The sequence below is a fragment of the Heteronotia binoei genome, chromosome 19 (genome assembly GCF_032191835.1).
Source record: "Heteronotia binoei isolate CCM8104 ecotype False Entrance Well chromosome 19, APGP_CSIRO_Hbin_v1, whole genome shotgun sequence".
NCBI lineage: Eukaryota > Metazoa > Chordata > Lepidosauria > Squamata > Gekkonidae > Heteronotia > Heteronotia binoei.
The window spans coordinates 615882-642224 of NC_083241.1; the positions used below are offsets into that span (position 1 = coordinate 615882).

Genomic DNA, 26343 nt, shown 5'->3' on the forward strand with positions numbered 1-26343 from the left:
GTTTGGGGAGGGGAAGGGCCTCAGCGTGATGCTATGCCCTAGAGCCCACCCTCCAAGGCAACCTTTTTCTCCAGCTGAAGAGCAGTTGAAAAGCGGGAGGTCCCCAGGCCCCACCCTGTACTGTATATAGAGACCGGTTGCATTGGTTTCCTTTCAATGTTTGTAAAATATATTGAAGTTTTTGTTTGATAATTTTGTGTTGGTTTCTGAGGCTGGCCTCGCAGTAGCCTTGTGCTTTGGATTCCTCTGCCTGTTTTTGCCATGATTCTCTTTTTGGGTTATACCCACCTGGAGACTGGCAACCCTAAAACTGAGAGGGCTGTCTTTGCCCATTAAAAGGGCCTTTTCCCTGGAAGAACATGGCAGAACGGAGTTCTGGAACCTCTTTGTGAAAACACAGTTCCCCAAAAAATGTTTAAAAGTTCATGCGGGGCACCCCTTTGTTTCTCTGTTTCCCTCTTGAGAGTTCCAGCACCTCTTTTTCCAGAAAAGCCCACCTGTTATGTATGTCCTGGGTGGCCATTCTGCTTAAATACACTTGGGATTGGGGCAGAAATGTCTCTTGCCTTGTCTTATCAACCCTCTCTTCACCTCCCCCCCCTTATGCCCGGTTGACTGAGGACACTCCGTGTACATGAGTGTTGGGCTATGCCTGGAGAGACCTGGATTCAAATCTTCACATGCTACAAAAAATTGTCAGATCTATTAGGCCTGAAGCCAGATGCTTTTCCAGACTCATCAAGAAGAACTCCTAAGAGCCCCCTTGGAGCAATGCCCCTCCCTCGGCCAGGCTGGCAGAGATGGGGGGGGCGGGGCCCCTGCAGGTTCAGGAGAGAAAGGAGAAGGGCTAAGCAGCCAGAGGGGGAGGGGGAGGTGGGAGAGGCAGGGGTCTGTGCTCAGTGTGCTTCCATGCCCCCTTGTGCCCACCTGCTACCTTCCACCCCACAGGGCCCTCCCTCCTCCTCCGCGGGGGCGCTGGATCTACGGGAGGCGTTGACTGACTCGCCCTGCAGCAGCAGCAACAGCAGCATCTGGACTCCCGGCTGGTTCCCCATTAACTGTCTCCTGGGAAGAGGAGGGCGAAGTTGTCTGGAAGGAGCTGTGACCTTTGCCCACCTCCCGGCTGTTTCCTCGTTTACCCATTAATCCGGGGCTTGTAAATCCCAGGAGATAAAAGAGCTGTGGCACCTAGGCTGCACCTTTCGCTCCCAACTCCCTCCGGACACCTGCGGCCATGGCCAAGGGCTTCTTCATCAGCAAGACTTTGGGCATCGTGGGCATTGTCCTGGCGGTGGCTGCTCTCGCCACCATCATTGCCCTGTCTGTTGTCTACTCTCAGCTGAAGCAGCAGGTGAACGATGATGGGCTGAGCACCACGGCAGCCATCCCCTCTGCCAGCACACCTGGCCACACCCCCGGCGCCCCCAGCACCACCACCACCAGCAAGCCGGGCTCCACCACCAGCACCACCACCACCAGCACCACCAGCCCTGGCACCACCGCCCCCGGGCCTCAGAACCCCTGGAACGAGTGGCGGCTGCCCAAGACGCTGCAGCCCGAGAACTACACCGTCTCCCTGCAGCCCCACCTGACACCCAACAGCCAGGGCCTCTACGTCTTCCAGGGCAACAGCTCCGTGCGCTTCGTGTGCCTGGTGGCCACCGACCTCATCCTTATCCACAGCAAGAAGCTGAACTACACGCAGCAGGGGGCCCACCTGGTCGCCCTGGTGGGGGTGGGTGAGGCGCCCACCCCCAGCATCGTCTCCACCTGGGAGGAGAAGGACACTGAATACCTGGTGGTCAAGCTTGATGGTCAGCTGCAGGTCAACCAGTCCTACGAGCTCCACAGCAGCTTCACTGGGGAGCTGGCAGACGACCTGGCCGGCTTCTACCGCAGCGAATACCAGGAGGAAGGGGAACCCAAGTAGGTGATGGGGGGGGGGTCTCGGGAGGAGGGGAGCAGAGGGCAAGAGACAGGAGGCCTCCTTGCAGGCTGGCTGCCCCCTCTCACCTGGCACCAGCCCCACAGCCCCAAGTGGCACCGCTTGGGAGGGGAGGGGACACCTCCCCTATGTGGACAGGAGGTGGGGAGTGTCCTTGTAGAAGAGGGCAGAGTTGGAGCCTCAGCGGCCACCAGCGCTGACCTGGCCCAAGGCTGGGGGTGGGGTGTTTGCCTGGCAGGCGACTGAGCAGCCGTGTCCTTTCCCAGGGTGGTGGTGGCCACAACACAGATGCAAGCAGCCGATGCCCGGAAGGCCTTCCCCTGCTTTGACGAGCCCGCGATGAAGGCTACCTTTGCCGTGACCCTCATCCACCCGCCTGACCACGTGGCCCTCTCCAACATGCCCGTGCAGGGTAAGGAGGCCGCGGAGCGGGACCCTGTGCAAGGGGGGCAGAGGAGCAGGAAAGTGGCCACTCTCAGCCCAGGGCTTCGGGTCCGGGCACCATCTCCTCCTGACTCGGTGATGCCCTCCTTCCACTTCCATGGCCCCCCTTGGAGGGTTGCCAAGTCTGGGCTGGAAAACAGCTGGAGGCTTTGGGGGTGGAGCTGGGAGAGGGCGGGGCTTGGGGAGGGGCCTCAGCATGGGACAAGGCCAGAGAGCCCACCCGCCTAGGCAGCCCTTTTCTCCAGGGGAGCTGGTCTCTGCCAGCTGGAGGTCTCCTGGCCTTTGCTGCAGTCTTTCTCAAACCTGGTCGAGAAGTGCTCTTCTCCCCCCCCCCCATAGACCTTTCCGTGGGGTTTTCTTGCTTCTTCAGCCCACCTGAGGGCAGAGGCTGGGGTCTGCCAGACTCTGCTTTTCTGTTGCCCTTTGAGGTGCCATCAGTGGGGAGGGTTTTGGCCCCCACCGTAGCAGGAACAAGCCCTGAGGCAAAGGGCTGGATGGGGGGGCAGGAGAGTGAGGCGCTTGTCTCTCTGTCCCCCTCAAGATGCTGAAAACGTGACCCTCAATGACGGCAGCGTGTGGACCAAGACGACCTTCCAGCCCACTCTCAAGATGTCCACCTACTTGCTGGCTTTCATTGTGAGCCAGTTTGAGGCGGTAGAGGCCGAGCAGAACGGCACCAAGGTGGGTAGGAGAGGGAGTGGGTCAGGACCCCCCCCCACTGAGCCTGGGAGAGGGGCTGGAGCACCCAAAGCACAGCCCACTCCTCCTCCAGCCCAGGACTGGCCCGAGAGCCTGGCCCCCTAGGCAAGGCTCACTTCTGGCGCCCCCTAGGTAGTTGCCTCGTTTGCCTAGTGCCCTCCTCCATTTGTCTTCCAGATCGGGATCTGGGGCCGGCCGAGAGCCATCCGGGAGGGGCAGGGGGCTTACGCCCTCAACGTCACGGGGCCCATCCTCAGCTTCTTTGAGAGGCACTACAACACCGCCTATCCGCTGAGCAAGTCAGGTGGGTGAGGGGGCTGGAGACCCCTCGGTCTGCCACCCGGATGAGACGCCCTGAGGCCAGGCTGCCTCCTGCGGTTGAGTCTCGCAGGCTTGTGCCCCGGCTGGAGGGGTGCTGTGCCGCCCCGCTGCTGGCAGTTCTCCCCGGGGTCTTCCTGTGCTGCAAACACTGGCCCTCTTCCGCCGGCTGCTGCTCCTGCTCAAGCCCCCAGCGTGGAAGGAGCTCTCAGCAGAGGGGCCGGGGCCCGGGCCGGTCCTGCCAACAGGCTGTCGTCTCCTCCAGACCAGGTCGCCCTGCCGGATTTCAATGCCGGAGCCATGGAGAACTGGGGGCTGGTGACCTACAGGGAAAACGCCCTCCTCTTCGACCCCCTCTACTCCTCCATCGGCAACCAGGAGCGGGTGGTGACCGTCATCGCTCACGAACTGGCCCACCAGGTACGCCTCTGGACTCCTCCAAGGACAGGGCAGCTCCCCTTTTGGCACAGAGCTGCTGCACTCGGAACCGGCCTCAGGGGTGCAGGGGCGACATGTTTTTTGAGGGGGGGGGAAATTAAAAAATGACACCCCCTGGTGGGCCCATGCTATCTTATGGGCTTATAGAATAGAATACTCAGTTTGGTGTCCCCCCTCTAGCAGTGCCCCTCTGATCCAGCTCTAGCCCAGGGTCTCCACGGGAAGTCTTTCTCACATCACCCCCACCTGATCCTTCTAGCTGGAGATGGGGGGGGCTGACCCAGGGACAAGGGCCCCTGTCCCTCCAGGCGAGACTCCCCCCCCCTCTGGCCGTCGGGGCGGGGTCTGCCAGCCCTCGTGCCCAGCGGGCTCTTTGCCAACCCGCCTCCTGCCTTGCCTTGCCTTGCCTCAGTGGTTCGGTAACCTGGTGACCCTCCGTTGGTGGAACGACCTCTGGCTGAACGAGGGCTTTGCCTCCTACGTGGAGTACCTGGGAGCGGATGCGGCAGAGCCTGAGTGGGACATCGTGAGTGCCCCCCTCCCCTCCCCCCCTGCAAAGCCCGTCTCTCCTGGCCCGGCTCCTTGCCCACCGCTGGCGGGGAGGCGAGTGGGCTGCAGCTGCGGCCCAGGGAAAGAGAGCGGGCCCTCCCTCGTGCGGCTGGGGGCCCGGCCTGGCCGGAGGGAGCCCTTGACCCAGGCAGCCGCTGCCTTTGCAGAAGGACCTGATGGTGTCCAACGACGTGTACCGGGTGATGGCCCTCGACGCCCTGGCCACCTCCCACCCGCTCTCCTTCCGGGAGGAGGAGATCCAGAGGCCCACCCAGATCAGCGAGGTCTTCGATGCCATCGCCTACAGCAAGGTGAGCAGCGGGCAGGGGGGCTTGGCCCGCCCACGCAGACCCCCTGGGCAGCCTCCTCTCCTGGGGCCCCCCTCACCCCCTCCTCTCCTCTCCTCCCCTCTGCAGGGGGCCTCGGTGCTGCGCATGCTCTCCGAATTCCTCACTGAGGATCGCTTTAAACAGGGGCTGCAGGTAAGTGAGGGGGCTTCCTTGGACTCCTTGCTGGTTTTTTGGGGGGGAGGGCAGGAGCAGGGAGATCCCGCCAGCCACGGCCTCAGGGGGCCACGGGAGAGACAGGCAAGGGAAGGAACCAGCTGCTGAGAGGAGATGACCCTGGAATGGGATCCTTTCTCCTCTCCCACCGGAGCAGTGGGCAGGCCAAGACCAGCGAGGCTGCTTCAGGTGGCACGCTGTGGAACTCCTGTCCTCTCTGCGCCCCCTGCAGGGCTCAGGGACGCTGTGGCACACGTGCCCGTCCTGGGACCCTCTACCGGTGCTCCTGCTCCCGTGGCACCCCCCCCCCCATGCCGGGGCTCAGGAATTCTCTGGGTGGGGCTTTGACAGACAGGCCTCTCTTCTCTCCCCAGTCCTACCTGCACGCCTTTGCCTACAGAAACACCATCTACGACGACCTCTGGACACACCTGCAGATGGTAAGGCTCCTGGGATGAGGCCCCACTGGGCAGACCCTCGCCAGTCTCCCTGCAGGGAGGGAAGGGCAGCCCCCCCATCACGGAAAGACAGGCAGGGAAGGCGTGGGGGTGGGCCTGAGTTGCCTTCCCCTGGGAGACTAGGAACAAGGGAAAGGGATCACAGTAAATGGGACAAACAATGCAAGTTAAACAACTACTGTGATGAATAACAAAATTTATTACAACCATTTAAAAACCTTCATATATTTTAATGCTCCACATTTAACATTTTTCATAGTTCATGTTATAATAAAGGTCCAATTTAAACATCCGTTCATGTATTTTAATACTTCATATTTTAAATTTTGCATACTTCATGTTGTAACAGAGGTCCAATATTGACATTCCCATATTGCAAAAAAAAAAAAAGGCTACGAGCACCCGAATAGAGGCCCTTTTCATCAGTAGACTTCCTTAGGAGTAATGCCTTTCTGTTTTTTCAGGTTTAACAGCCACTAGTACCAAGCAGAGGTTCATAGTCTTCTTACCACATCTTTTCTCCCATTCTGGAATAAACCAAAATAATGATAGCAAAAGATAGCACAAAGCTGAATGGAACTAAAAATTCTAAAAAAGTTATTTCAGTAAAAAACTTACCACTCCAAGACACTTAAGTGTGTATGTTTTATATAGAAGCTAGAGCCAGTTCAAACTGAGTCATTTAACCAGATGCTCAAGCCTTCTGGATTTTGCTGGCCAGTAGCCCTCTATGAATATATTCGGCAAGCTGCTCTTTAGATGGCCATTAGCTCTTATTTTCTTTATAATTAATTTTAATGTCGAGCAAGCCCTTCTTTATGCAGCAATTTTAGCTCAGAACACGATTTTAACCAGGCCAGCACTGTGCCTATCCTGAATCCAAAACCTCTTAGAATTTACTGGCAATTGCCCTATGCAGGAGACTGAAATGAAGGGCCAGTTCCAATAATACCATGCAGCTGTGTGATACCTGTAAGATTCTAAAAGGTATAACTTTGACAAAAAAAAGTCTTCTAGATTTACAACAGTTTTTTCTAGGCTGAAACCCCATAACCAACTGGAACACTCACTACAAAGTAACAAATATATCATATACATGAATTATGTATATAATATATTTGTTGCTTTGTCTTTCCCTGCCTGTGCCCTTGGCTCCTCCCCCTTTCTCCTGAGAGGCCCCTTCCTCTTGGACTGGCCAGCCAGGGGCCCCCTGCCTCAGCCTCCCCTCCTGGCCTTGGAGCAGTCCAGGAAGGTCCCTGGCACGCTGACAGCCCCCACACGCATCAGAGAAAGCCCCCAGGACCACGACTCATGGGCAGCTCTATCTGCAACGGAGCTTCTTCCCAGGCTGCTGCAGTGGCCATTTCCTGCCCCCGCCCTTCAGGCAGATGTGGCCTCCCAGTTCTCTTCTCTGTCTTGGGCAGGCCGTGGACAATGACGTCGACTTCACTCTGCCTGGCAGCATCAAGGAGATCATGGACCGCTGGACCCTGCAGATGGGCTTCCCTGCTGTGACCGTGGACACCCGCAGCGGAGGCGTGGTCCAGAAGCACTTCCTGCTCGACTCCAACTCCACCGTCCAGCGACCCTCGGAGTTCAAGTAGGTGGGCCACCCAGAGGCCTCAGGGAAGGGCCAGATCGGGGGGAAGGCCCGGGGGCGTCCTCTTTGGGGGCTGCAGGGGTCTGCACTGCAGGGCTCTCTCTCTCTCTCTCTCTCTCTCGGAGAAAAGCAGCCCCTCTGGCCAGGGCGCCCAGAGCAAGGCCTGCCTCCACTTCCCCCCTCCTCTCCTGCCCCCAGTTACACCTGGATAGTGCCCATCTCCTGGATGACGTCCGACAACCAGACTGGGATGTACTGGCTGAAGGAGCAGACAGGTGCAGGCCTCTCCTTGTTCCTGAGCCCCCCTCCGCTTTCCCAGGCTGCGCAGGTGACCCCCCCCCACCCCGGTGGCTGGCTTCTGCAACCCCCCCCCCATGGGCCTGCTTCAGGAGAAGGGGCTGCCTGGAGGTGGAGGGGGGGTCTGCCAGGGAGCGCCCAGGGCACCCGTCCTGCCAGCTCCTGAAGGCAGGTTGCAATGGCGGGAGGGCTCTGGGGGGGCTCCAGGTGGGCACCCCTCCAGGCCTCTCTTCCTTTGGCAGATACGAATGCTGACTTTGCCACGACTTCAGAGCCCGGCAAGTGGCTCATCTGTAACATCAACGTGACCGGCTACTTCCGGGTCAACTACGACCAGGACAACTGGGACCGGCTACTGGAGCAGCTGCAGGACAACCACACGGTGGGACCCCCCCTCCCCCCCTCCACTGGGGCTGCTGCTGGGGGCCTCTCGCCTCTTCTGCCCATCTGGGCCCTGCCTCTTCCTCTCTACCCCCTTCTTCCCAGCAGCCTTCCTAGAGCCCCTTTGCCCCCGCCCCCATGCACCAGGCCTTGGCCTCTTCCTCTGCCCTCCGCCCAGCTGCACCATCCCAGAGCCAGTCGGCCTTCTGGGCAGGGAAGGGCTCTGCCCGGATTCTGGAACCAGTCCCAGCCTGGAGCCTCTGTGCTTCCTGGGCCCCCTCACTCCCTCCCGCTGCCCCTTTGGCCGCCTCCTGAGCAGCCCCTCTGTCTGTTCCCCAGGCCATCCCCATTCTGAACCGGGCACAGCTGATTGACGACGCCTTCAACCTGGCCAGGTAAGGGGCGGCGGAGGGCTCTGCCCCCGCAGTCTCTGGGCCCCCCCCCCCACAGTCCAGAGAGCAAAGGGGCCCGGTAAATCTGCCTGGGGTCGAGGGAGGGCAGGGCCCCCTCCGTGGAGTGTGGGCCACGGGAGGCAGAGGGGCTGGGGGTCAGGAGGACCTGGCCTGGGGTGGGAGGCAGAGAGAGAGGCTGGAGGCTCTGGCTTTGCTTCGCTTCCTGCGGGCTCTTTGTAGCCTGGAGGGGCTGAGGCAGCTGACTAAGCTCCACATTGCCCAGTTCCACCGCAGCAGGCCAAGGGGCTGAAGAGACCTGCTCATAAGAACATAAGAACATAAGAGAAGCCATGTTGGATCAGGCCAACGGCCCATCAAGTCCAACACTCTGTGTCACACAGTGGCAAAAAATGTTATATACACACATACACTGTGGCTAATAGCCACTGGTGGACCTGTGCTCCATACACTGTGGCTAATAGCCACTGATGGACCTGTGCTCCATATTTTTATCTAAACCCCTCTTGAAGGTGGCTATACTTGTGGCCGCCACCACCTCCTGTGGCAGTGAATTCCACATGTTAATCACCCTTTGGGTGAAGAAGTACTTCCTTTTATCCGTCTTAACCTGTCTGCTCAGCAATTTCATCGAATGCCCACGAGTTCTTGTATTGTGAGAAAGGGAGAAAAGTACTTCTTTCTCTACTTTCTCCATTCCATGCATTATCTTGTAAACCTCTATCATGTCACCCCGCAGTCGACGTTTCTCCAAGCTAAAGAGTCCCAAGCGTTTCAACCTTTCTTCATAGGGAAAGTGCTCCAGCCCTTTAATCATTCTAGTTGCCCTTCCCTCAGAAGGCCCCAGGTTCAATCCCCAGCTCCTCCAGGGAGGCAAATCAGGTGACCCTCCAGAGCCAGTTGCAATCAGAACAGGCAAGACTAACTTTGACTGGCTCATGCCCATTCCACGGCACAGGCCTGCCTTTGGCCCGGGAGCCAGAGGACGGGTGGCTGTGTGGCCCAGGCTCCCCTTGTTCAACTTCCAGGGCAAAGTACATCAGCACGGAACTGGCTCTCAACACGACGCGCTACCTGTCCGAGGAGCTCGACTACCTGCCTTGGGATGCGGCCCTCAGCAACCTGGGCTACTTCAAGCTCATGTTTGATCGCAGTGAGGTCTATGGGCCGATGCAGGTGAGTCCCAAGGGGGGGGCAGGAGAGGGGGTGACATCTGCTCTTCTCTGCCAGAAGGGGTGCCACGGAGAGGGCGGGGGAGCTGGAGGGGCCACCCTTGGGAGGCCGTGAGTCTTGCACCTCTGATATTCTGCGCTTTCCCTTCCCGCTGCAGAAATACGTGAGGCAGCAGGTGAGCCCTCTGTTCAGGCATTTCCAGGACCTCACCTCCAACTGGACCACCGTCCCCTCCGGCCTGATGGACCAGTAAGGCTTCCTGGAGGGAGGGGGGGGTCTGCGGAGGGCTGGCCAGAACCAGCCTGCTTGGGGGGTGGGGGGAGGTGAGGGACATGCTCCCAAGCGGGATTGGTCGGTCGGCCCCTTTCCTGAGAGACTGTCGTTCCTGGCACAGGTACAACGAGATTTTCGCCATCAACACGGCCTGCTCCTACGGTGCCGCTGACTGCCAAGCCCTGGCCTCAGACCTCTTTGGAAGATGGAAAGACAATCCCAGCAACAACCCGTAAGCTCAGGCTTCGGCCAGGCCTGCGAGGGGGCCGTTGGGCAGAAGGCCCTGTTTGCTCAGAGTGGGGCTGGGGGGGCAGGGGAGGGGGAGGATTGCTTGTGCAAAGCAGGACCTTTGGCCACTCCCAGGGTTCTTTGCTGAGCAGAGCTTGGGTGCCCCCTCCCCACAGCTCCGGTTCTGCCCCAGACCCTCCCTGCTCCTGGTTAGACTTCCTTCGGGGATTGCTGCATTCTTTGCTAAGCCTTTTACATTCTTGGCTTCAGCTGGGATTGTGGTTTCTGTGACCTGATGGCCTTCCTGGTGAGAGGGGGAGGTGGGTATGAACCTGCTGGGGAGGGACAGTGGCTCAGTGGCAGAGCATCTGCTTGGGAAGCAGAAGGTCCCAGGTTCAGTCCCCGGCATCTCCAACTAAAAAAGGGTCCAGGCAAACAGATGTGAAAAACCTCAGCTTGAGACCCTGGAGAGCCGCTGCCAGTCTGAGAAGACAAGACTGACTTTGATGGACCTTTGAGGGTCTGGTTCAGTAGAAGGCAGCTTCATAGGTTCGTGTTCATATGCTCCCTGGCTGCGTCTGCTGAGCGGCCCCCCTTGCTTCTCGTCCCCAGGATCCCCCCCAACCTGCGCTCCTCCGTCTACTGCAGCGCCATCGCCACGGGCGGAGAGGAAGCCTGGGACTTCGGCTGGCAGATGTTTGAGGCGGCCACCGTGGTGTCCGAGAAAGACAAACTCCGCACGGCCCTGGCCTGCAGCCAGCAGCCCTGGATCCTCCAGCGGTAGGGCTGGCCAGAAGCTAGGGTTGCCAACCTCCAGGGGAAGCCTGGCCATCTCCTGCTGTTGTGGCTCCTCTCCAGATGACAGGGATCAGGGAGGGGGGGCTCGAGGGCCTCAGACCCTGCGGAGCCCCCTCCCGGGGGGGGGGGGGCTGGATTAACAATTAGGCCAAATAGGCACTGGTCTCTATGGCCCCCATGCCTTTAGGAGCCCCAGGCCAGTTCCCCCCCTCCCAGCCTGCACACGCAGCCAGCAACTGAGCCGCTCTTTGCCCGACTTGCCTGGTGGGGCTGCCGCTGGTGTCCTCACCAAGTTTGCCTCTCTTCGCCTCTCCCCTGCAGCTTCGGCAAAGGGGCCTTGGAGAAGGGGCCTGCAGGCTGCAGCCGGGGCCATGGGGTGGGCTCTCAGACTCTGAGATCATTTGCGAGGGCCCCCCCCCCCGAGATTTCAACTGCCCAGGGGCCTCCCTCCACATGATTTGATCTGGCCCTGGCAGGGGGGCTCAAGGGAATGAGCTGCTCCCCAACCCCCCCCTCTCCCCAGACTCCCCCCCCCATCTCCTGGGGCTCCTGTGTGGCTGCTGAGAAGAAGACCCCCTTCACAGAGTGGAGGGCCCTTGGTTGGGAGAGTTGAACCCGTCACAAAAGGGGGGCTTGTGCAGCAATCACAACCCTTCAGAGCAGCTCTGCCATCCCCCAAACCAGCAGTGCCTCCCCAGCCTGGAACTGACCCCCAGCAACGGGGGAAGGCAGGCAGGCAGGCCAAGGAGCAGGAGGAGGCAGCAGCCAGAGCACGGGGGAGAAGCTGCTGCACTTGCTGGAAAGGGTGGATCTCCGAGCGTGGTCAGTGGTGCAGGAGGAGGGGCAGGGAGAGCACCCCCTAGGGCCCCCCTGCCCACCCTGGCATGGGGTGCCAGCTCTGAGACGCCTCCCATCTCTCTGCCCAGGTACTTGACCTACACTCTGGACCCCTCCAAGATCCGGCGGCAAGATGCCACCTCCACCATCAACAGCATTGCCCGCAACGTGTATGGGCAGAGCCTGGTGTGGGACTTTGTGCGGGCCAACTGGAAGACCCTTTTCGACCAGTGAGTGGGCGGGGGGGCTTGGCAGGGGTGGGGGGAGGAGTGGGGGCACGCTGCCTGCCTGCCCTGCTGATGATGCCGCTCTTTCTCCCACCAGGTACGGCGGGGGCTCCTTCTCCTTCTCCAGCCTCATCCAGACCGTGACCCAGAGGTTTGCTTCCCAGTATGAACTCCAGCAGGTGAGGCCCCAGTGGAAGAGAGGGATGGGGGGGGGGATCCCAGGCCTTGAGGCATCCTTCCAGAAAGGCCCCCCACCCTCTTGCCTCAGCCCTGCCCCCTTGCTGGGTCACAGCTCTTCAGAGCTGCTTCTGCCCCCTGATGGCCAAGCCACACGTGCAGCTGGAAGGTGGGGGGGGGGGGGGGGGAGGACTTGGCCCTAGGAAGAGGCTGCAGGGGAGCTGCTACTGGGGGACTGGAAGTTATTTCTGATTCAAATCCCCCCCTCCCGTCCCATCAACTACTTCAAGCCCCAGTGGGGATAAGAGAAAAGTGCCCCCCAGTTAGGCTGGCCTCTCCCACTCCTCTGGGTCTCAAAGAGGGGGGGGTAAAGTCTGAGCAGCCCCCGTTTGAAATGTCCTGTCCTTCCCCCAACCCTCCACCTCTTTCTCTCCCTCCTCATGGCAGCTGGAGCAGTTCCAGAAGGACAATGCGGATGTCGGGTTCGGCTCTGGAAAGCGGGCTCTGGAGCAGGCGCTGGAGAAGACGAAGGCCAACATCAAGTGGGTGGCGGAGAACCAAGCGGGGGTGCTGCAGTGGTTCAAGGATCACAGCCAGTAGGGGGGCTCACGACCCCCCTGCGAGGGAGGAGGGCGGGGAACTCCCCCTCGGCCCTGCCAGACCAAAGACTCTCTCACGCCCCTGCCCTGCCCACGTGCTCCCATGATGCTTTACAGTGCAGAGGTGCTCCTTCCCGCAGGGCCACGCAGAGGTGCGGCGTTTCCACTCCTACAATGCACAGGGGCTTTCTTTCCCGCTCTTTCATTAATCGAATGACTATCTCAGGGGAGGGGGGGCTGAGAGTGGGAAGAAGGGAACAGACTCTGCCCCCCCATTGCAGTCTCTTTCCCATCCAGCCCCTTCTGTATATGTTTTATAACCCCCAATTTGTAAATAAAGAATTCTATATCTAGATGTGTTTACTGGTTCCCTTCCTTCTTCCTCCTTGAGGCTCAAGGCAGAAAGCCCAGGGCAAAGTGCCCTAAATTGGTGCATTTTATGGAGGGAAAAACTCCAAAGGCCCTTTTTGCAGAGCCTGGAACTGCGGCCTGGTTCCCTTCACCCTCTTGGCCCAATGCCCTTTTGCAGGGGTCTGTCGAGGAGGAGACATCCTGAAGAGAAGCCCACCTCTGGGGGGGGGGGCTGGAAGGGGTCAGGTCTACAAGCGGATTCTACAGGGAATGGGGGGGGGGAACACACTTTGCACGTGCTCCGCAGCACTCTTCTGCTCCTTTGTGTGCGCAGCATATCCTGGCTCAAGTGCAGCTCTGGGCCAGCCAGGCCCAATCCTGCTTTTCGACTGCGGAGCAAGGGCCTCTGTCTCTTGCACGAGTGTGGTGGTCAGCTGGTCCGTCCCCATCCTGGGGCTGCATCAGCTGCCTCCAGCAAGCCCTTCATTCCCCCCACCCCATCCAGTGGGGTGCATGGATGGCTTTCCCCCACAAGGGGGCAGCAGGTCTCCCAACTGTCTCCTCCTTGACTGATTGCAGGGAACTTCAAGGCGGGACGGCAGTTCCGGGGAAGGAGTCCTCCTAAGCAGTGGCGGGCTGGGTCTGAAAATATTGGCGGCCACGAGTCACGGGGGGCCCACCTACAACTCGAAGGCTATCATTTACTTTTTATAAGAAATAAATAAATAACATTTTCAAAAAATACACAAGTGGGAAAAAAGGTACAATTAAAACTTTTGCAAAATAAATGTATTTTATATAGTATATATAGCAATTACAGTGTACATATATTGTACATATTACTGGCATAGGGGTTTAGATAAAAATATGGAGCAGAGGTCCATCATTGGCTATTAGCCACAGTGTGTATATGTGTGTGTGTGTGTGTGTGTGTGTGTATTGGCCACTGTGTGACACAGAGTGTTGGACTGGATGGGCCATTGGCCTGATTCAACAGGGCTTCTCTTATGTTCTTATGTGACACAGAGTGTTGGACTGGATGGGCCACTGGCCTGATTCAACAGGGCTTCTCTTATGTTCTTATGTGACACAGAGTGTTGGACTGGAGGGGCCACTGGCCTGATCCAACACAGCTTCTCTTATGTTCTTATGTGACACAGAGTGTTGGACTGGATGGGCCACTGGCCTGATCCAACATGGCTTCTCTTATGTTCTTATGTGACACAGAGTGTTGGACTGGAGGGGCCACTGGCCTGATTCAACAGGGCTTCTCTTCTGTTCTTATGTGACACAGAGTGTTGGACTGAATGGGCCACTGGCCTGATCCAACACGGCTTCTCTTATATTCTTATGTGACACAGAGTGTTGGACTGGAGGGGCCACTGGCCTGATTCAACAGGGCTTCTCTTCTGTTCTTATGTGACACAGAGTGTTGGACTGGATGGGCCACTGGCCTGATCCAACACGGCTTCTCTTATGTTCTTATGTGACACAGAGTGTTGGACTGGATGGGCCACTGGCCTGATCCAACACGGCTTCTCTTATGTTCTTATGTGACACAGAGTGTTGGACTGGATGGGCCACTGGCCTGATCCAACACGGCTTCTCTTATGTTCTTATGTGACACAGAGTGTTGGACTGGATGGGCCACTGGGCTGATCCAACACGGCTTCTCTGATGTTCTTATGTGACACAGAGTGTTGGACTGGATGGGCCATTGGCCTGATCCAACAGGGCTTCTGTTATGTTCTTCTGTGACACAGAGTGTTGGACTGGATGGGCCATTGGCCTGATCTAACATGGCTTCTCTTATGTTCTTATGTTCAGTCTGCAGTAGATATTAAATGTAAGTACCAATTGCGTTTTCTGCAGGGGAGCTGATCTCTGCCAGCTGGAGATCAGTTGGAAAAGAGGGAGATCCCCAGGCCACACCTGGAGGCTGGCAACCCTAAACGCAACATAAATTTTAGTTGCGTTACACTAATAATACTGGAACTTCTATTATATTTTCAAGCTACTAAAAGGACGTTAGCATTATAACATATTGCCTAATGTTTCAGGGGGGCCAATTCATCGGGGCCCACTTGCCAGTCTGCCGCTGATCCTAAGGCTGGAGCATGCAGGAAATGCACTCCCCTCCCTGTTACATCCGACCCCAAGGCTTTGGTGCTGGGGCTCATCTGAGATGACCAGCCCCACCCACCCCACAGGCACCCCCTGCGCTCTTTCCCGGAAGGTGGCTGGTTGAGCCAAAAGAAAGACCCCCCCTCACCTCGTGGCTGGAGGTGCCTTCTTTTCCCCTGGGGTGGGGGCTTTATTTAGTGCCTCCACTCTGCAATAAGGGCAGACTCATGCCAAGGTCTTGGCAGGGCAGACGAAAGCAGAGGCCGGCGGCAGAGGCCAAGGGGAAATCACTGGGGGTGGCATGCAGCCAGTGTTCCCTCTAAGCTGACTTAGTGTGAGCTAGCTCACAGTTTTTCAGCCTCTGGCTCATGCATTTTTGTCTTAGCTTAGGAAGGCTGGCCCCAGAGCCCACTAATCTACGCAGGAGCTCACAGCTTGAATGCCTGGCAGTCGCACACGAAGTAGAATTTTTGCTCTCCAGACTCTGCAGCTGAGAGGGAGCCTTGCATGCAGCCCCCATAAGTTTGCAGGAAACTCCTCCAGGCACCACCATCCCCACTGAGGGGGGGGGGGGCAAGAAGCTGAGCAACGTGTGTGTGGGGGGTTGCCCCGATGCCACCAGCTCAGTACTGCTCTGGCACTGCCCCCCTCCAAGAGCACCCCCCCCTGCTTTGGGAGCAGGTTCAGAGCTGGCGTCCCTGCTGCAGGTGGGAAGGAGGGCAGAGGACAGGGAATGGGCTGTGAGAGGCAGGCCGGGGTCTGCCCCAGCTGTGTGCCAGGCCCCGCTGGGCTCTCTGTGCCAGGGCAGTGGGCAGCAGGGAAGGTGGGCATGGCTGAAGGCTCCGGGCACATTGCGGGGAGCCTGGGAGAGAGGAGGCCTCGACTTTACTGCCTGTGGAAGTGCGAAGTGGCCCCCTGGCAGGCCCAGAGGAGGGGTCAGAGGCCACAGAGATGAGGGTGGTGGGAAAGGCATCTCCATTTCCCAGAGTGTGAATTTTTGCAGCTCCGGTTTTCTTCCTTGTCTCCCCCCCTTGGGAAGTGTGCAAGAAGCAATTCACACGGTTGCGTGAGCTGCTAATTCTCTTTCCAGCCTCCTCTGCTCCAGCCCCCCCCCCCCACGAGGAGGAGGTCCTTGTGTCCCCCACCCCGGCCAGGAGGACCTTGACCCCCTCCCCCCCCCCAGCAGAGATGCTCCGTCCCTCACCCTTGGGTGCTGCCCAGAAGCCGGGGCAATGCAGAGCTGGGGAAGGGCATACCAGGGAAGGGAGGGGGCTGCAGAGGGAGAGAAGGGCTCCTCCAGCCTCCTCCTTGCCCCCCCCCCCCCCCAGATGCAAGAGGCAGACCCAGGAGCCAGGCTGGGCGACCTTAGAAGGAGAACAGGAGGGTTAGAATCCAGGGCCCCTTGCAAGCAGCCCCTTCCACTAGCGAGCACTGGGATTCTCCTTGCACAGAAAGGCCCTTTCGGGGAGCAAACCACGATCCTTTCCTCCCAAAGGAAGGCCTGGAGCTCTGGCACCTTGGAACTGTGCTCAATGGAGTGGTGGGAATGGAGCAGGGCCAGAGATGGGGCAGGGCCAGGCAGAGGCCAGCAGAGACACGGGAGTGGCCCCAGAGCTCTGGGCCTGGCTGATGCTTCAGCTGGGCCTTCTCTGCCCTGCAGCCTCCCAAGGGCCTTGCCAGAGAGACCAAAGCAATGCTGCTTGGACTTCCTCCAGGGCCTGGAGTCCCAGCTCCAGAGGGAGGCCAATTAGTGCTGTCCCCCAGGGCTGTGGACGAGTGTGAACGCCAGGCAATGAAGGCAGCAGGCAGGGGCAAGCTGGATCCCTTCTCAATGTGGGATTGGAGGAGAGTTCTGCAGACCGCCAAAAAGACAAATCAGTGGGTACTAGATTCAACCAAGCCCCGACTCTCTCTAAAACAGGGTGGCCAAACTGGCTTTTTGACATATATTGTGTGGCTCTTGAACCCCACAATGCCCTGTTGGCCTGCTTGGAGAAGGCATTTCTCTCTTTAAATAACTTCTCCAAGCCAAGCCAGTTAAAGTTAAAGTTGCTTTCTTTCCACCTCTCCCTCCTCCATTTATTTGACTTCCTTCGCGTCTTGTGGCTCTCCAACATCTGACGTTCGTATCTTGCAGCTTGCAAACATCTGATGTTTATTCTATGTGGCTCTTACATTAAGCAAGTTTGGCCACCCCACCTCTAGAAGCTACAATGGCCAACTGAGGCTCTTGCCCTTTGGTCACATGATGAGAAGTCAAGAGTCCCTGGGAAAGACCGTCCTGCTAGGGAAAGTGGGAGGCGGCAGGAGACTGGAGGAAGCCACGAGGGCCGCCCGTTCGCAAGACCTGAGCTGGGCTCTCAGTGAGAGGTCCTTTTGGAGAATGTCACTTCACAGGGCAGACGGTAGTTGGAAGAGACTCGACAGCATGTTTGTAGCACGCGGCCTATTTCAGACCTGGTGGGCCAGAGGGAGAGGGCCGGCTCCCCGGAATGACCTCACGCAGCAGCTGCATGTCCACGGGGAACAGCGCTCTGGTGGCCACGGGGCAGGACTCAGCGAGGACAAAAGCACTCCAGGCTCTTTATGCCCTGGCCAAGTCTGGTCAGGTCAAAATGGATCTAGGCAAACCTGCTGGGATGTTGGGGGGAGAGGGGGGCTGTTGTCTGATCTCCTGCAGTTCTCAAACAGGCACAAGGTGGGGCTCTGCAGGCAACCCCGTCCCCCAGTGATGCTGTGGCCAGGCCAGGTCTGTGTGGGCACCACCTCCGGAGTGCAGTCTGCTTTTTTCTTTCTGCCATGGCTGAGCCGGCAAAACAGCAGCAGCAGCAGCCGCCAGAGCTGGGAGAGCTGAGCAGGGCCTAGTGCAGTGCAGCAGCAGGCGGAGAGGAGAGGAGAGAGGTGAAAGAGTGGGAGGCAGAGGAAGCTCTGTGGCATGGGCCAGGCAGGGGGGATGGATGGAGCTGCTGGCTGCCAAGTGCTGGGCTGGGGGAGAGGGAGGCGGAAGGAAACCCCCCTGCTTGCACGCAAGGTGAAGTCCCTTCTGGACGCCGAAGTTTTAGGGTTGGCTGCCTCAGCCACTTTCAGAGCCTCCAGCTCTTGCCCTGCCCCAGAGAGCTTCTGAGAAGCGGCAAGCCCCACAGTGGGTGGGAAAGGGCCCCCCCTGACTTTTTAAAAAGCCCGCCAACTTTTAAAATCCTGGCTACAGCCCTGAGCCACGCTGTAGGGAGGGGGGGGCACCACTCCAGGGCAGCATTTCTGGTGTTGTGAAGTTAGGAAGGCAGAAGACCCAGAAGGAAACTCTTGGGCCCTGGCCAAACAGCAGCCTGGGAATCTGAGGAAGAGAGCGTGGACTCTCCAAAGCTTCCACCCCCAAAATCTTGCTGGGCTCCTGGGTTCAAATCTAGCTGTTCTACTGCAGGCCAAGATGGCTGCCCCCTGAAACAGGCCACAGAGGTGGGTAAGAGCCCAGCAGCGCCCCCTGGAGGACTTCAGAACAGGGGAGACAAAGAGCACCCATTATGTGATCCTATGAAGCTGCCTTCTTAATCAGACCCTGGATCCATCCAAGTCAGTCTTGTCTACTCAGACTGGCAGTGGCTCTCCAGCGGAGGTTTTTCACGCCTATTTGCCTGGATCCTTTTTAGTTGGAGATGCCAGGGATTGAACCTGGGACCTTCTGCTTACCAAGCAGGTGCTCTACCACTGAGCCACAGCCCCATTCATGGCTCTCCAGGGTCTCCAGCCGAGGTTTTTCATGCCTATTTGCTTGGACCCTTTTTGGTTGGAGATGCCAGGGATTGAACCTGGGACCTTTGGCTTGCCAAGCAGATGCTCTACACTGAGCCACCGCCCCTCCCAAGCTCTCCAAGGGGGCAGGAGTCAAGTTATGCACCTGCAGAGAAGCCCCAGGGACTCCCTTATTTGTGGCAGGTGCCACGTTGCTGAAGGAGGAGGTGGGCGCTGATGTGGGCAGACAAGCCCAGCCACTCCATCACCCTTCCAATGGGAGTCTCTTTTGTGTCCTTTGAGAGTGATGCTAGGCTCTTCTCCCCAAGGGAGAACCAAAGCCACCCACAGTGCCCTCTTCTCCCCCGTGAGCCTGGCTGGCCTCTGATCCCACCTGAAACCCTTCCCCGCATCCCGCTATGCTGGCCAAGGGGGGAGCAGTCCAAGCAGAGCCAGAACAGGAGGCATGTGGGCAGGGAGGGGAACTGAGGCAGGAAGAAGCAGCCATGACTTGGGATGGCAGAAGGTCTTGGCTGATCCCGGCAAGAACCCCCCAAAGGCTTAGTTCTCACGGCCACGCACTTCTTTACTCCTGACCGCCTCCTCCTCTTCTCTTCCTGCTGGGATAGGGGAGTCTGGGGAGGGACCCAAGCGGACCAAGGGCCCTGGGACCAAACTCAGCCTCAGGGCCCTGCAGAAGGGGAGGGGGCAGGCTGGGCACCTCCCTGGGCCACTCCCCCCCCCAGCCAGCCAGCAGCCCCCAGCACGCCTGACGCTCCTTCCCAAGGCAAGGCCGGAGCTGCCTGGAAGCCGCCTCTCTGGCTGCACTTGTCTAAACATGAGCTGCTGGGGAGGTGTGAGCCCTCATGACTGGACCTGGGGCCAATGAAAGGAGGAAGGTGTGAAGGGCAGAGAAGAGAAGGGGGGGCTGGTGGTGGAGGAGAGGGGGGAGGAGCACCCCAAATATCTTGCTGCCTGATCGCCCGAGAGCGTCTGCCAGGGTGGGGGTGGGACACACAACCCCCCCCCCCCGCCCTCTGGCTGCAGCAGCCCAGCCGTTCTCCTGCCAGAGCAAGCTCCTGGTTTCCATCCAGCCTCTTCTCTCACACTGCCCAGTGCTGGGTCTCCACCCTCCACCCACCCCCAATACTTTGGACGTGTCCTCTGCCCTCCATTCCCTGGGGACGCTCCCCCCCCTGTTTTTATTTCCCCAACCTGTGAGGAGGAGGAGGGTACTGGGTCTCCCTAGGAACCTTTGCACCGATGGTGTCAAGGGCCCTCCGCTGGGCTGGGCCTGGGAAAGCCACTGCAGCCTCCCTCCCCAGATGTTTCACACTCTGCCTTCCAAAGAGACAAGGACAGAGCGTGCTGGGAAAGTGTTTGGGGGGGGGCAGGGAGGCTGGGCTCACTTTGGGCCACTCCTTGTGGCCTCCTACCCTCCCTGGAAGTCAGTTGAGCTGCTCCAAGCCTGGGAAAGGCCCTGGTGCCTAGTGGTGAGCCATGTCCCTGGTGCTCAGTGCCCCTGGCTTTCTACCCAGGTGATGGCCTTGGAGGGCTGCTGGGCCATGACTGGAACCTCCAAGGATGAAGCCTGGGAATTTCAGAGGATGGAGTGATTCACTGGTTAGATCTGCACAAGCTGCCTATGAATAAAAAGCAGGCTTTGTTTTCTGATCCTGCACACCCTTGTGGAGCTGGTGCTGTCTCCACACGGCCCTTCTTCCTGCAGGAGAGAGAAGCAGGGTCTCTCCTGCCCACCGCCCCTTGGGTGCCAGCAGAACCAACCAATGGAATCCCTGAGGCAGCTTGATGCGGTGGAATCTCTTGCAGCAAGTTGTCACCGGCAGAGGAGCAGAGTTCCCTCTCAGCTGAGTTAGTGTGAGCTAGCTCATCGTTTTCTAATCTCCATCTCACACACTTTTGCCTTAGCTTTAATGCTAGTAGCTCAACTTTAATAGCTCACATCGTAGAATTTTTGCTCATGAGACTCCAAACAGCTTAGACAGAACACTGCAAAGGATCTCTTTCCTTTGGGGGAGAAGCCAGCCCTGAGGGGTCTGCCTACCACAACCCACTGATGTGGTCGGGGCCCCGCTTTATACAGGCTCTGGCACAGTCAACCAGGGCCCTGGGGACTCTCTTGGCATCATGCCAAAGTATCCTTGCAGGGTGGCCAGCTTCAGAGAAAGCCTGGAGATGGGGCTCTGTCCTGACACCCTCCTTCCTTCCTTCCTTCCTTCCTTCCTTCCTTCCTTCCTTCCTTCCTTCCTTCCTTCCTTCCTTCCTTCCTTCCTTCCTTCCAGGGTTGTCTTCCTGTCCAGCCTCACATGGCAACTGCCACAAGCCGCGTTTCCCTGCTCCACATCTGCAGCCACCAAGTGGAGGTTCCATTGTTATGGGGAGACACAGTTTCCTCAGGGTCCAGCATGGAAGGGGGGAGGGGCCAGATGGGTTGGAAAAGAAGAAGATATTGGATTTATATCCTGTCCTCCACTCTGAAGAGTCTCAGAGCGGCTCACAATCTCCTTTCCCTTCCTCCCCCACAACAGACACCCTGTGAGGTAGATGAAGATATTGGATTTACATCCCGCCCTTCACTCTGAAGAGTCTCAGAGCAGCTCACAATCTCCTTTCCCTTCCTCCCCCACAACAGACACCCTGTGAGGTAGATGAAGATATTGGATTTATATCCCGCCCTCCACTCTGAAGAGTCTCAGAGCAGCTCACAATCTCCTTTCCCTTCCTCCCCCACAACAGACACCCTGTGAGGTAGATGAAGATATTGGATTTATATCCCGCCCTCCACTCTGAAGAGTCTCAGAGCAGCTCACAATCTCCTTTCCCTTCCTCCCCCACAACAGACACCCTGTGAGGTGGGTGGGGCTGGAGAGAGCTCTCCCAGAAACTGCCCTTTCAAGGACAACCTCTGCCAGAGCTATGGCTGACCCAAGGCCATTCCAGCAGGTGCAAGTGGAAGAGTGGGGAATCCAACCCGGTTCTCCCAGACAAGAGTCCCTGCACTTCACCTCTACACCAAACTGGCTCTCCAGGGGGCAAAAAGCTGGAGGGTGGAGGCCAGCACTTCCTCAGCCCTGGGTGGAACCCGGCAGTCCTCCCAACTCCCTGAAATGAAGGGGGCTGCCTGAACCCCGGAGGAAACCCATTTCCCCATCTGGGGGAGGCTTGGGATGTGCCCTGGGCCCTCCCCACCGGTGGGGACTCCGGAGTGGGGCTGCCTGGAGCCCTGCATGCAGGGAGAGGGGGCTGATGACATCTGGGGCATGTCCCTTTCCCCCTCGGAGGCATGTGGGGCTGGTGGTGGGAAGGCCAGAGCAGTTCTGGGGCCTCTGCCCCTTTGAGGCAGCTGTGAGTGGGTCTGCCCTCTGCCTGGGAAGGCAGCTGGCAGCATCTGGAGGAGGGCAGCTGAGTGGGTTTGCACCCCCTGAAGGGCGTGATCTGACCCTCACTCCTCAGCGTGGCGTTTCCAAGCTCTCCCTCTGGCCCAGAGCCAAAGGCCCCAGATTGCGGAGCGGAAGCTTTGGGGCGCCAAGGCCGCCGGGTGGGGGGTGCTGCTCTCCCTGCCCAGGTGCGGCAGGAAGGAGGACTTGGAGGAGGCGCCCCCCCCCCCCGCCCACGGGTCTCTCAAGCCCTGCGGGGCCCCCGGGGAGAAGGCCACCTTTGGAGAAGACCCGCCCGGGCTCCAGGCAGTGCCGGCTGGGTGTTCTTCGGATGGCAGGGAGCAGAAGAACAGAAGAGAAGCCATGTTGGATCAGGCCAATGGCCCATCCAGTCCAACACTCTGTATCACACAGAGGCCAAAAATTTATATATATAGTTGCCCTTTTCTGCGCTTTTTCCAGGGCTATAATATCCTTTTTGAGGTGCGGTGACCAGAATTGCACACAGTATTCCAAATGAGCAGAGAGACATATATATGCACACTGTGGCTAACAGCCACTGATGGACCTCTGCTCCATATTTTTATCTAACCCCCTCTTGAAGCTGGCTATGCTTGTAGCCGCCACCACCTCCTGTGGCAGTGAATTCCACATGTTAATCACCCTTTGGATGAAGAAGTACCTCCTTTCATCCGTTTTAACCCGACTGCTCAGCAATTTCATTGAATGCCCGCGAGTTCTTGTATTGTGAGAAAGGGAGAAAAGGACTTCTTTCTCTACCTTCTCCATCCCATGCATAATCTTGTAAACCTCTATCATGTCACCCCGCAGTCGACGTTTCTCCAAGCTAAAGAGCCCCAAGCATTTTAACCTTTCTTCATAGGGAAAGTGTTCCAAACCTGTAATCATTCTAGTTGCCCTTTTCTGCACTTTTTCCAATGCTATAATATCCTTTTTGAGGTGCGGTGACCAGAATTGCACACGGTATTCCAAATGAGCAGAGAGACACACACACACCCCCCGCCGGGAGAGGAGGGGAGAGGGGAGGAGAGGGGGGGGGCTTCTCCCCTGGGGCCGCCGGGGGAGGGGGGGAGGGCCGCGGCAAGGCATGGCGAGGCGGCTTTGATGCCCCCCCCCCCGCGGGGCCCGGCAGAGGTGCCAATTCGCACTCGAGGCTGCATAAAAGCCGGCCGGGCCCGCCAGCCTGCCCGAGAGAGTCCAGCCGGGCGCCATGGCCAGCCGCTTCCCTCCAGCTCCCGAGGACCTGCCCGCCGCCTTCTGGGCCCCGCCCGAGGCCTGGGGCTGGCCGCCGCCCCAGCCCAGCCACGCCTCGCCCGCCTCCTCGCCCGAGTCCGGCGCCGGCAGCCTCTCGCCCGCCTACGGGGGCCCCCCGCTCCTGCCCCGTCGGGGGCTGCCCAAAGGCGGGCGTCGGGGGCGGCTGGGCGACGAGCAGCGGCAGAGCGCCAGCCAGCGGGAGAAGCTGCGCATGAGGCGCCTGGCCCGCGCCCTCCACACGCTGCGCCGCTTCCTGCCCCCCTCGCTGGCGCCCGCCGGCCAGAGCCTCACCAAGATCGAGACGCTGCGCCTGGCCGCCCGCTACATCGCCCACCTCTCCCACCTGCTGGCCGCCTGCACGCCGCCCCCGGCCCCGCCCGGCCCCGCCGCAGAAGCAGCCGCCTGGCTGGGGCCCCCGCACGGCGCCCTCGGGAGCCACGTCGAGGATGGCGCAGGGAGCACCGCCACCCCCGCAGCCGCCTTCCAGCAGCCGCCGCAGGTGGACTTCTCCGCCCAGGTACGTCTGGCCTGCACGCCCTCCTTGCTGCTCCCGCGCTCCGAGCAGCCCGCAGGAGCGCTCCGCTAACCCCCCCTCCTCCCTCCCTCGCGCAGGGTCTCCCGGACGAGCTGCTCTCCTTTCTGGAGTCCTTCCTCCCGCCCGCCGAGGCCCAGCCCTGACCTCCGCCCGGACCGAGGCGCGCTGCGGAGCCGGTGGCCGCCAGACCAGACTGCCCTGCCCTGCCGGCGGGGCGAGGAAGAAGGACCCTTCGCGGCCAGCTCCAGGCCTCCCCCTGGAACCTGCTCGGTCTGCGGCCCGGGCTCTCGGCCCTTCCCAACCCAGCGGGGCTCTTGAGGCGCAGCCAAGTCCGGGAAGGAGCCCCGGCCCGGAGGGGTGGGGAAGCGGAACTGCTGAGCGGCCCGCCGCCGCCGCCGTCGAGGGAGATACTCTGAGCACGACAGCCGCTCTTGCTTCGCCCTGCCCGCCTCGCGGGGCTCTTGGGAGGAGGACCGCAGCAGGAGGAGGACGCGAGGCCCCCTCGGGGCGCTCCAGCCGAGAAAGGCCGGCGAGAGACGGCGCGCCTGGGACCGGCTTCCCGGGCGCAGAGACTGCGGGGGGAGGGGCTCTTGGGGCTCTCTTGGTGGACGCAGACTGGGGGGGGGGCCTCAAGAGCCCCTCCCTGGCTCAAGGGGTCGCCGCACTGGCCTGACTTTGCTGGCGGGGGGAGGCGCCTATCCTGAGCTTTCCCTCGCCTCGCGCTGGTGTCAGCCGAGAACCCGGGAGCGGATGGGGGGGGCGCGGCCGCCTCTATTGGCCCCACCCACGGGACAGGCCGCGTAGGCCCCAGGGGGGGAGTTCGAGGGGGGGGGGGCAGCAGAGATCTCCCCTGGTTTGTTTCTCAGGGAACTTCCTCCCTTTTCCGAGTAGACAAGCGGGGCATTCGGGGGGGGGGGCTCTCTACAAAAGCTCTGCTGGGCTGCCTGGGCTGCCTGCCCAGAGGGGGATCAACGGGGCAAGGTTTGCAAAGGCGACCAGTGGCCTTGGAGAAGGGGAAGCAGCCCTGAGCCTCTCCTGCCCGCAGGCATCCCGCTGCGGCTGCTTCCTTGGGGGCGATGGGGGCGGCCACCCACGGGGGCTGCAGTGACGGTCGCGAGTTGGGTGTTGCGCGGGCGGGGCTGCTTCCCCTGCAAAGACTGCGCCACCCCGCCGCTCTCCCAAGCACGAAGTTCGCCATTGACTCACTACTAGTTTTGTGTCCTAATTTTAAGTTATTAATTGTACAAATTGGGTTTGTTCAAGTTACATTTTTGTCTCCTGCTTCTTGGATGTCAATAAAATAAGAAAGCTGAGATTGTTGGAGGAGTCGCCTAGTCCAAGCCCCTGCACAGCGCAGCCATTTCACCCAACCCGGCCCTGCGCCCCGCTCCACGCCCAGAAGGCGGCCAAGAAACCCGCTCGCCAGCAGCCCTGGCCGGAAGGCGCCTGGCGGAAAAGCGCGGCCGCGCATCTCGCTGCGGCTGTAAGAAAGAGGCGCCGGAACTCAGCCCCGGGGAGACCCTGCCCGCCCCCCCCCCGCGCCTGCCCCCCTTCCTCTCAAGACTCTGCGGGAAGAAAACGAGGCACGGCATAAATACCTCCCATACAGCTGGTCTTATATGCTAAAGTTTACAGTTCATGTTACCAAAGTAGTAGAAAGAGTTTAGATTTGACAGGGAAGGGGCTGGGTATATTTCAAACACCTCCGCCAAATCCCCCTCCCCCCCAAAAAGAGGGAAGGCAGCCGGCTCCTTCCCCAGAAAGGCCCCCCCCCCGGCCCCCCAGCTTTCCCGGCAGTTGCAGCATTTTGGGAATGTGCCGGCCTCTCCGGGGAGCTCCTCCCACAAGACGAGACGCCCCCCCCCCCACCTCCACCGGCCTCCTGGCACCGGGCGCGTTTCCCAAAGGAGCTGCGCGGGGGGGGAGGGGTCAGGAGGGACGAGCCTGGAGTTCGAATTCCGTGGGGCCTGGGGGAGGCGGGGAGGGAGCCCCACCTAGAGCCGGCCGGGTTGTGCAGCCCAGCCAAGGATCACGCTGGGTCAAGGCAATGGCCTCTGAGCGAGTGCAAAGTGCCTTCCTCACGGAATCCTTGCCTTCTTTCTGCGGGGGGGCGCGACACGTGTATTCCGCCCACAAAGGAAGACCAGCTCCCTGCGCGGCTCCCCCCCGCAAGAACCACCCAGGGGACCCCACTTCCCTCCCCCGCCCCGGTTTTGCACAGAGCAGCAGCAGCCCGAAGAGCCGCACCGTCTGCATCCAGCCGCGCCGTCCAGCAGAGCAGCCGCCTTGCGCTCCCCCCCTCCCCTCCCCTCCCCCCGCCGGCCTTTCTGCTGCTTCCCTCTGAGGCCGCCTGGCTCCGCTGCGCCCTGGGGAGGAAATGGGGCAGCCCCCGCCGCGCGGTTCCTGGGGGCCTCCGGGCACTTAGCGGGCAGGCGCTAAATGCCCAGGGGGGCTCCGCCCCGCCTCCCCCCCGCGGCTGGCCGGCTAATGAGCCCGGCGGCTCCAGGGCTGGGGGGCGGGAGGTCTTTGAGACACAGGGGCGGCTGGCGGGGGGGGGGCAGGCAGGAGGAGGGCAGC

General features: G+C 59.8%; 1 protein-coding gene across 1 annotated transcript; it reads left to right on the forward strand.

Annotated features, from left to right (window-relative positions):
* Positions 1–1213: 1213 nt before the first annotated feature.
* ANPEP (alanyl aminopeptidase, membrane) lies at positions 1214–12707 on the forward strand. Its single transcript, XM_060260241.1, has 20 exons — positions 1214–1926; positions 2212–2357; positions 2931–3070; positions 3266–3392; positions 3672–3826; positions 4257–4370; positions 4561–4704; positions 4810–4875; positions 5271–5342; positions 6788–6954; positions 7153–7229; positions 7494–7633; positions 7972–8027; positions 9071–9218; positions 9373–9464; positions 9610–9720; positions 10329–10496; positions 11441–11581; positions 11676–11757; positions 12203–12707. Exons 1-20 carry the CDS (start codon positions 1235–1237, stop codon positions 12353–12355), a joined length of 2991 nt encoding a protein of 996 aa, XP_060116224.1. The 5' UTR covers positions 1214–1234; the 3' UTR covers positions 12356–12707.
* Positions 12708–26343: the final 13636 nt, after the last annotated feature.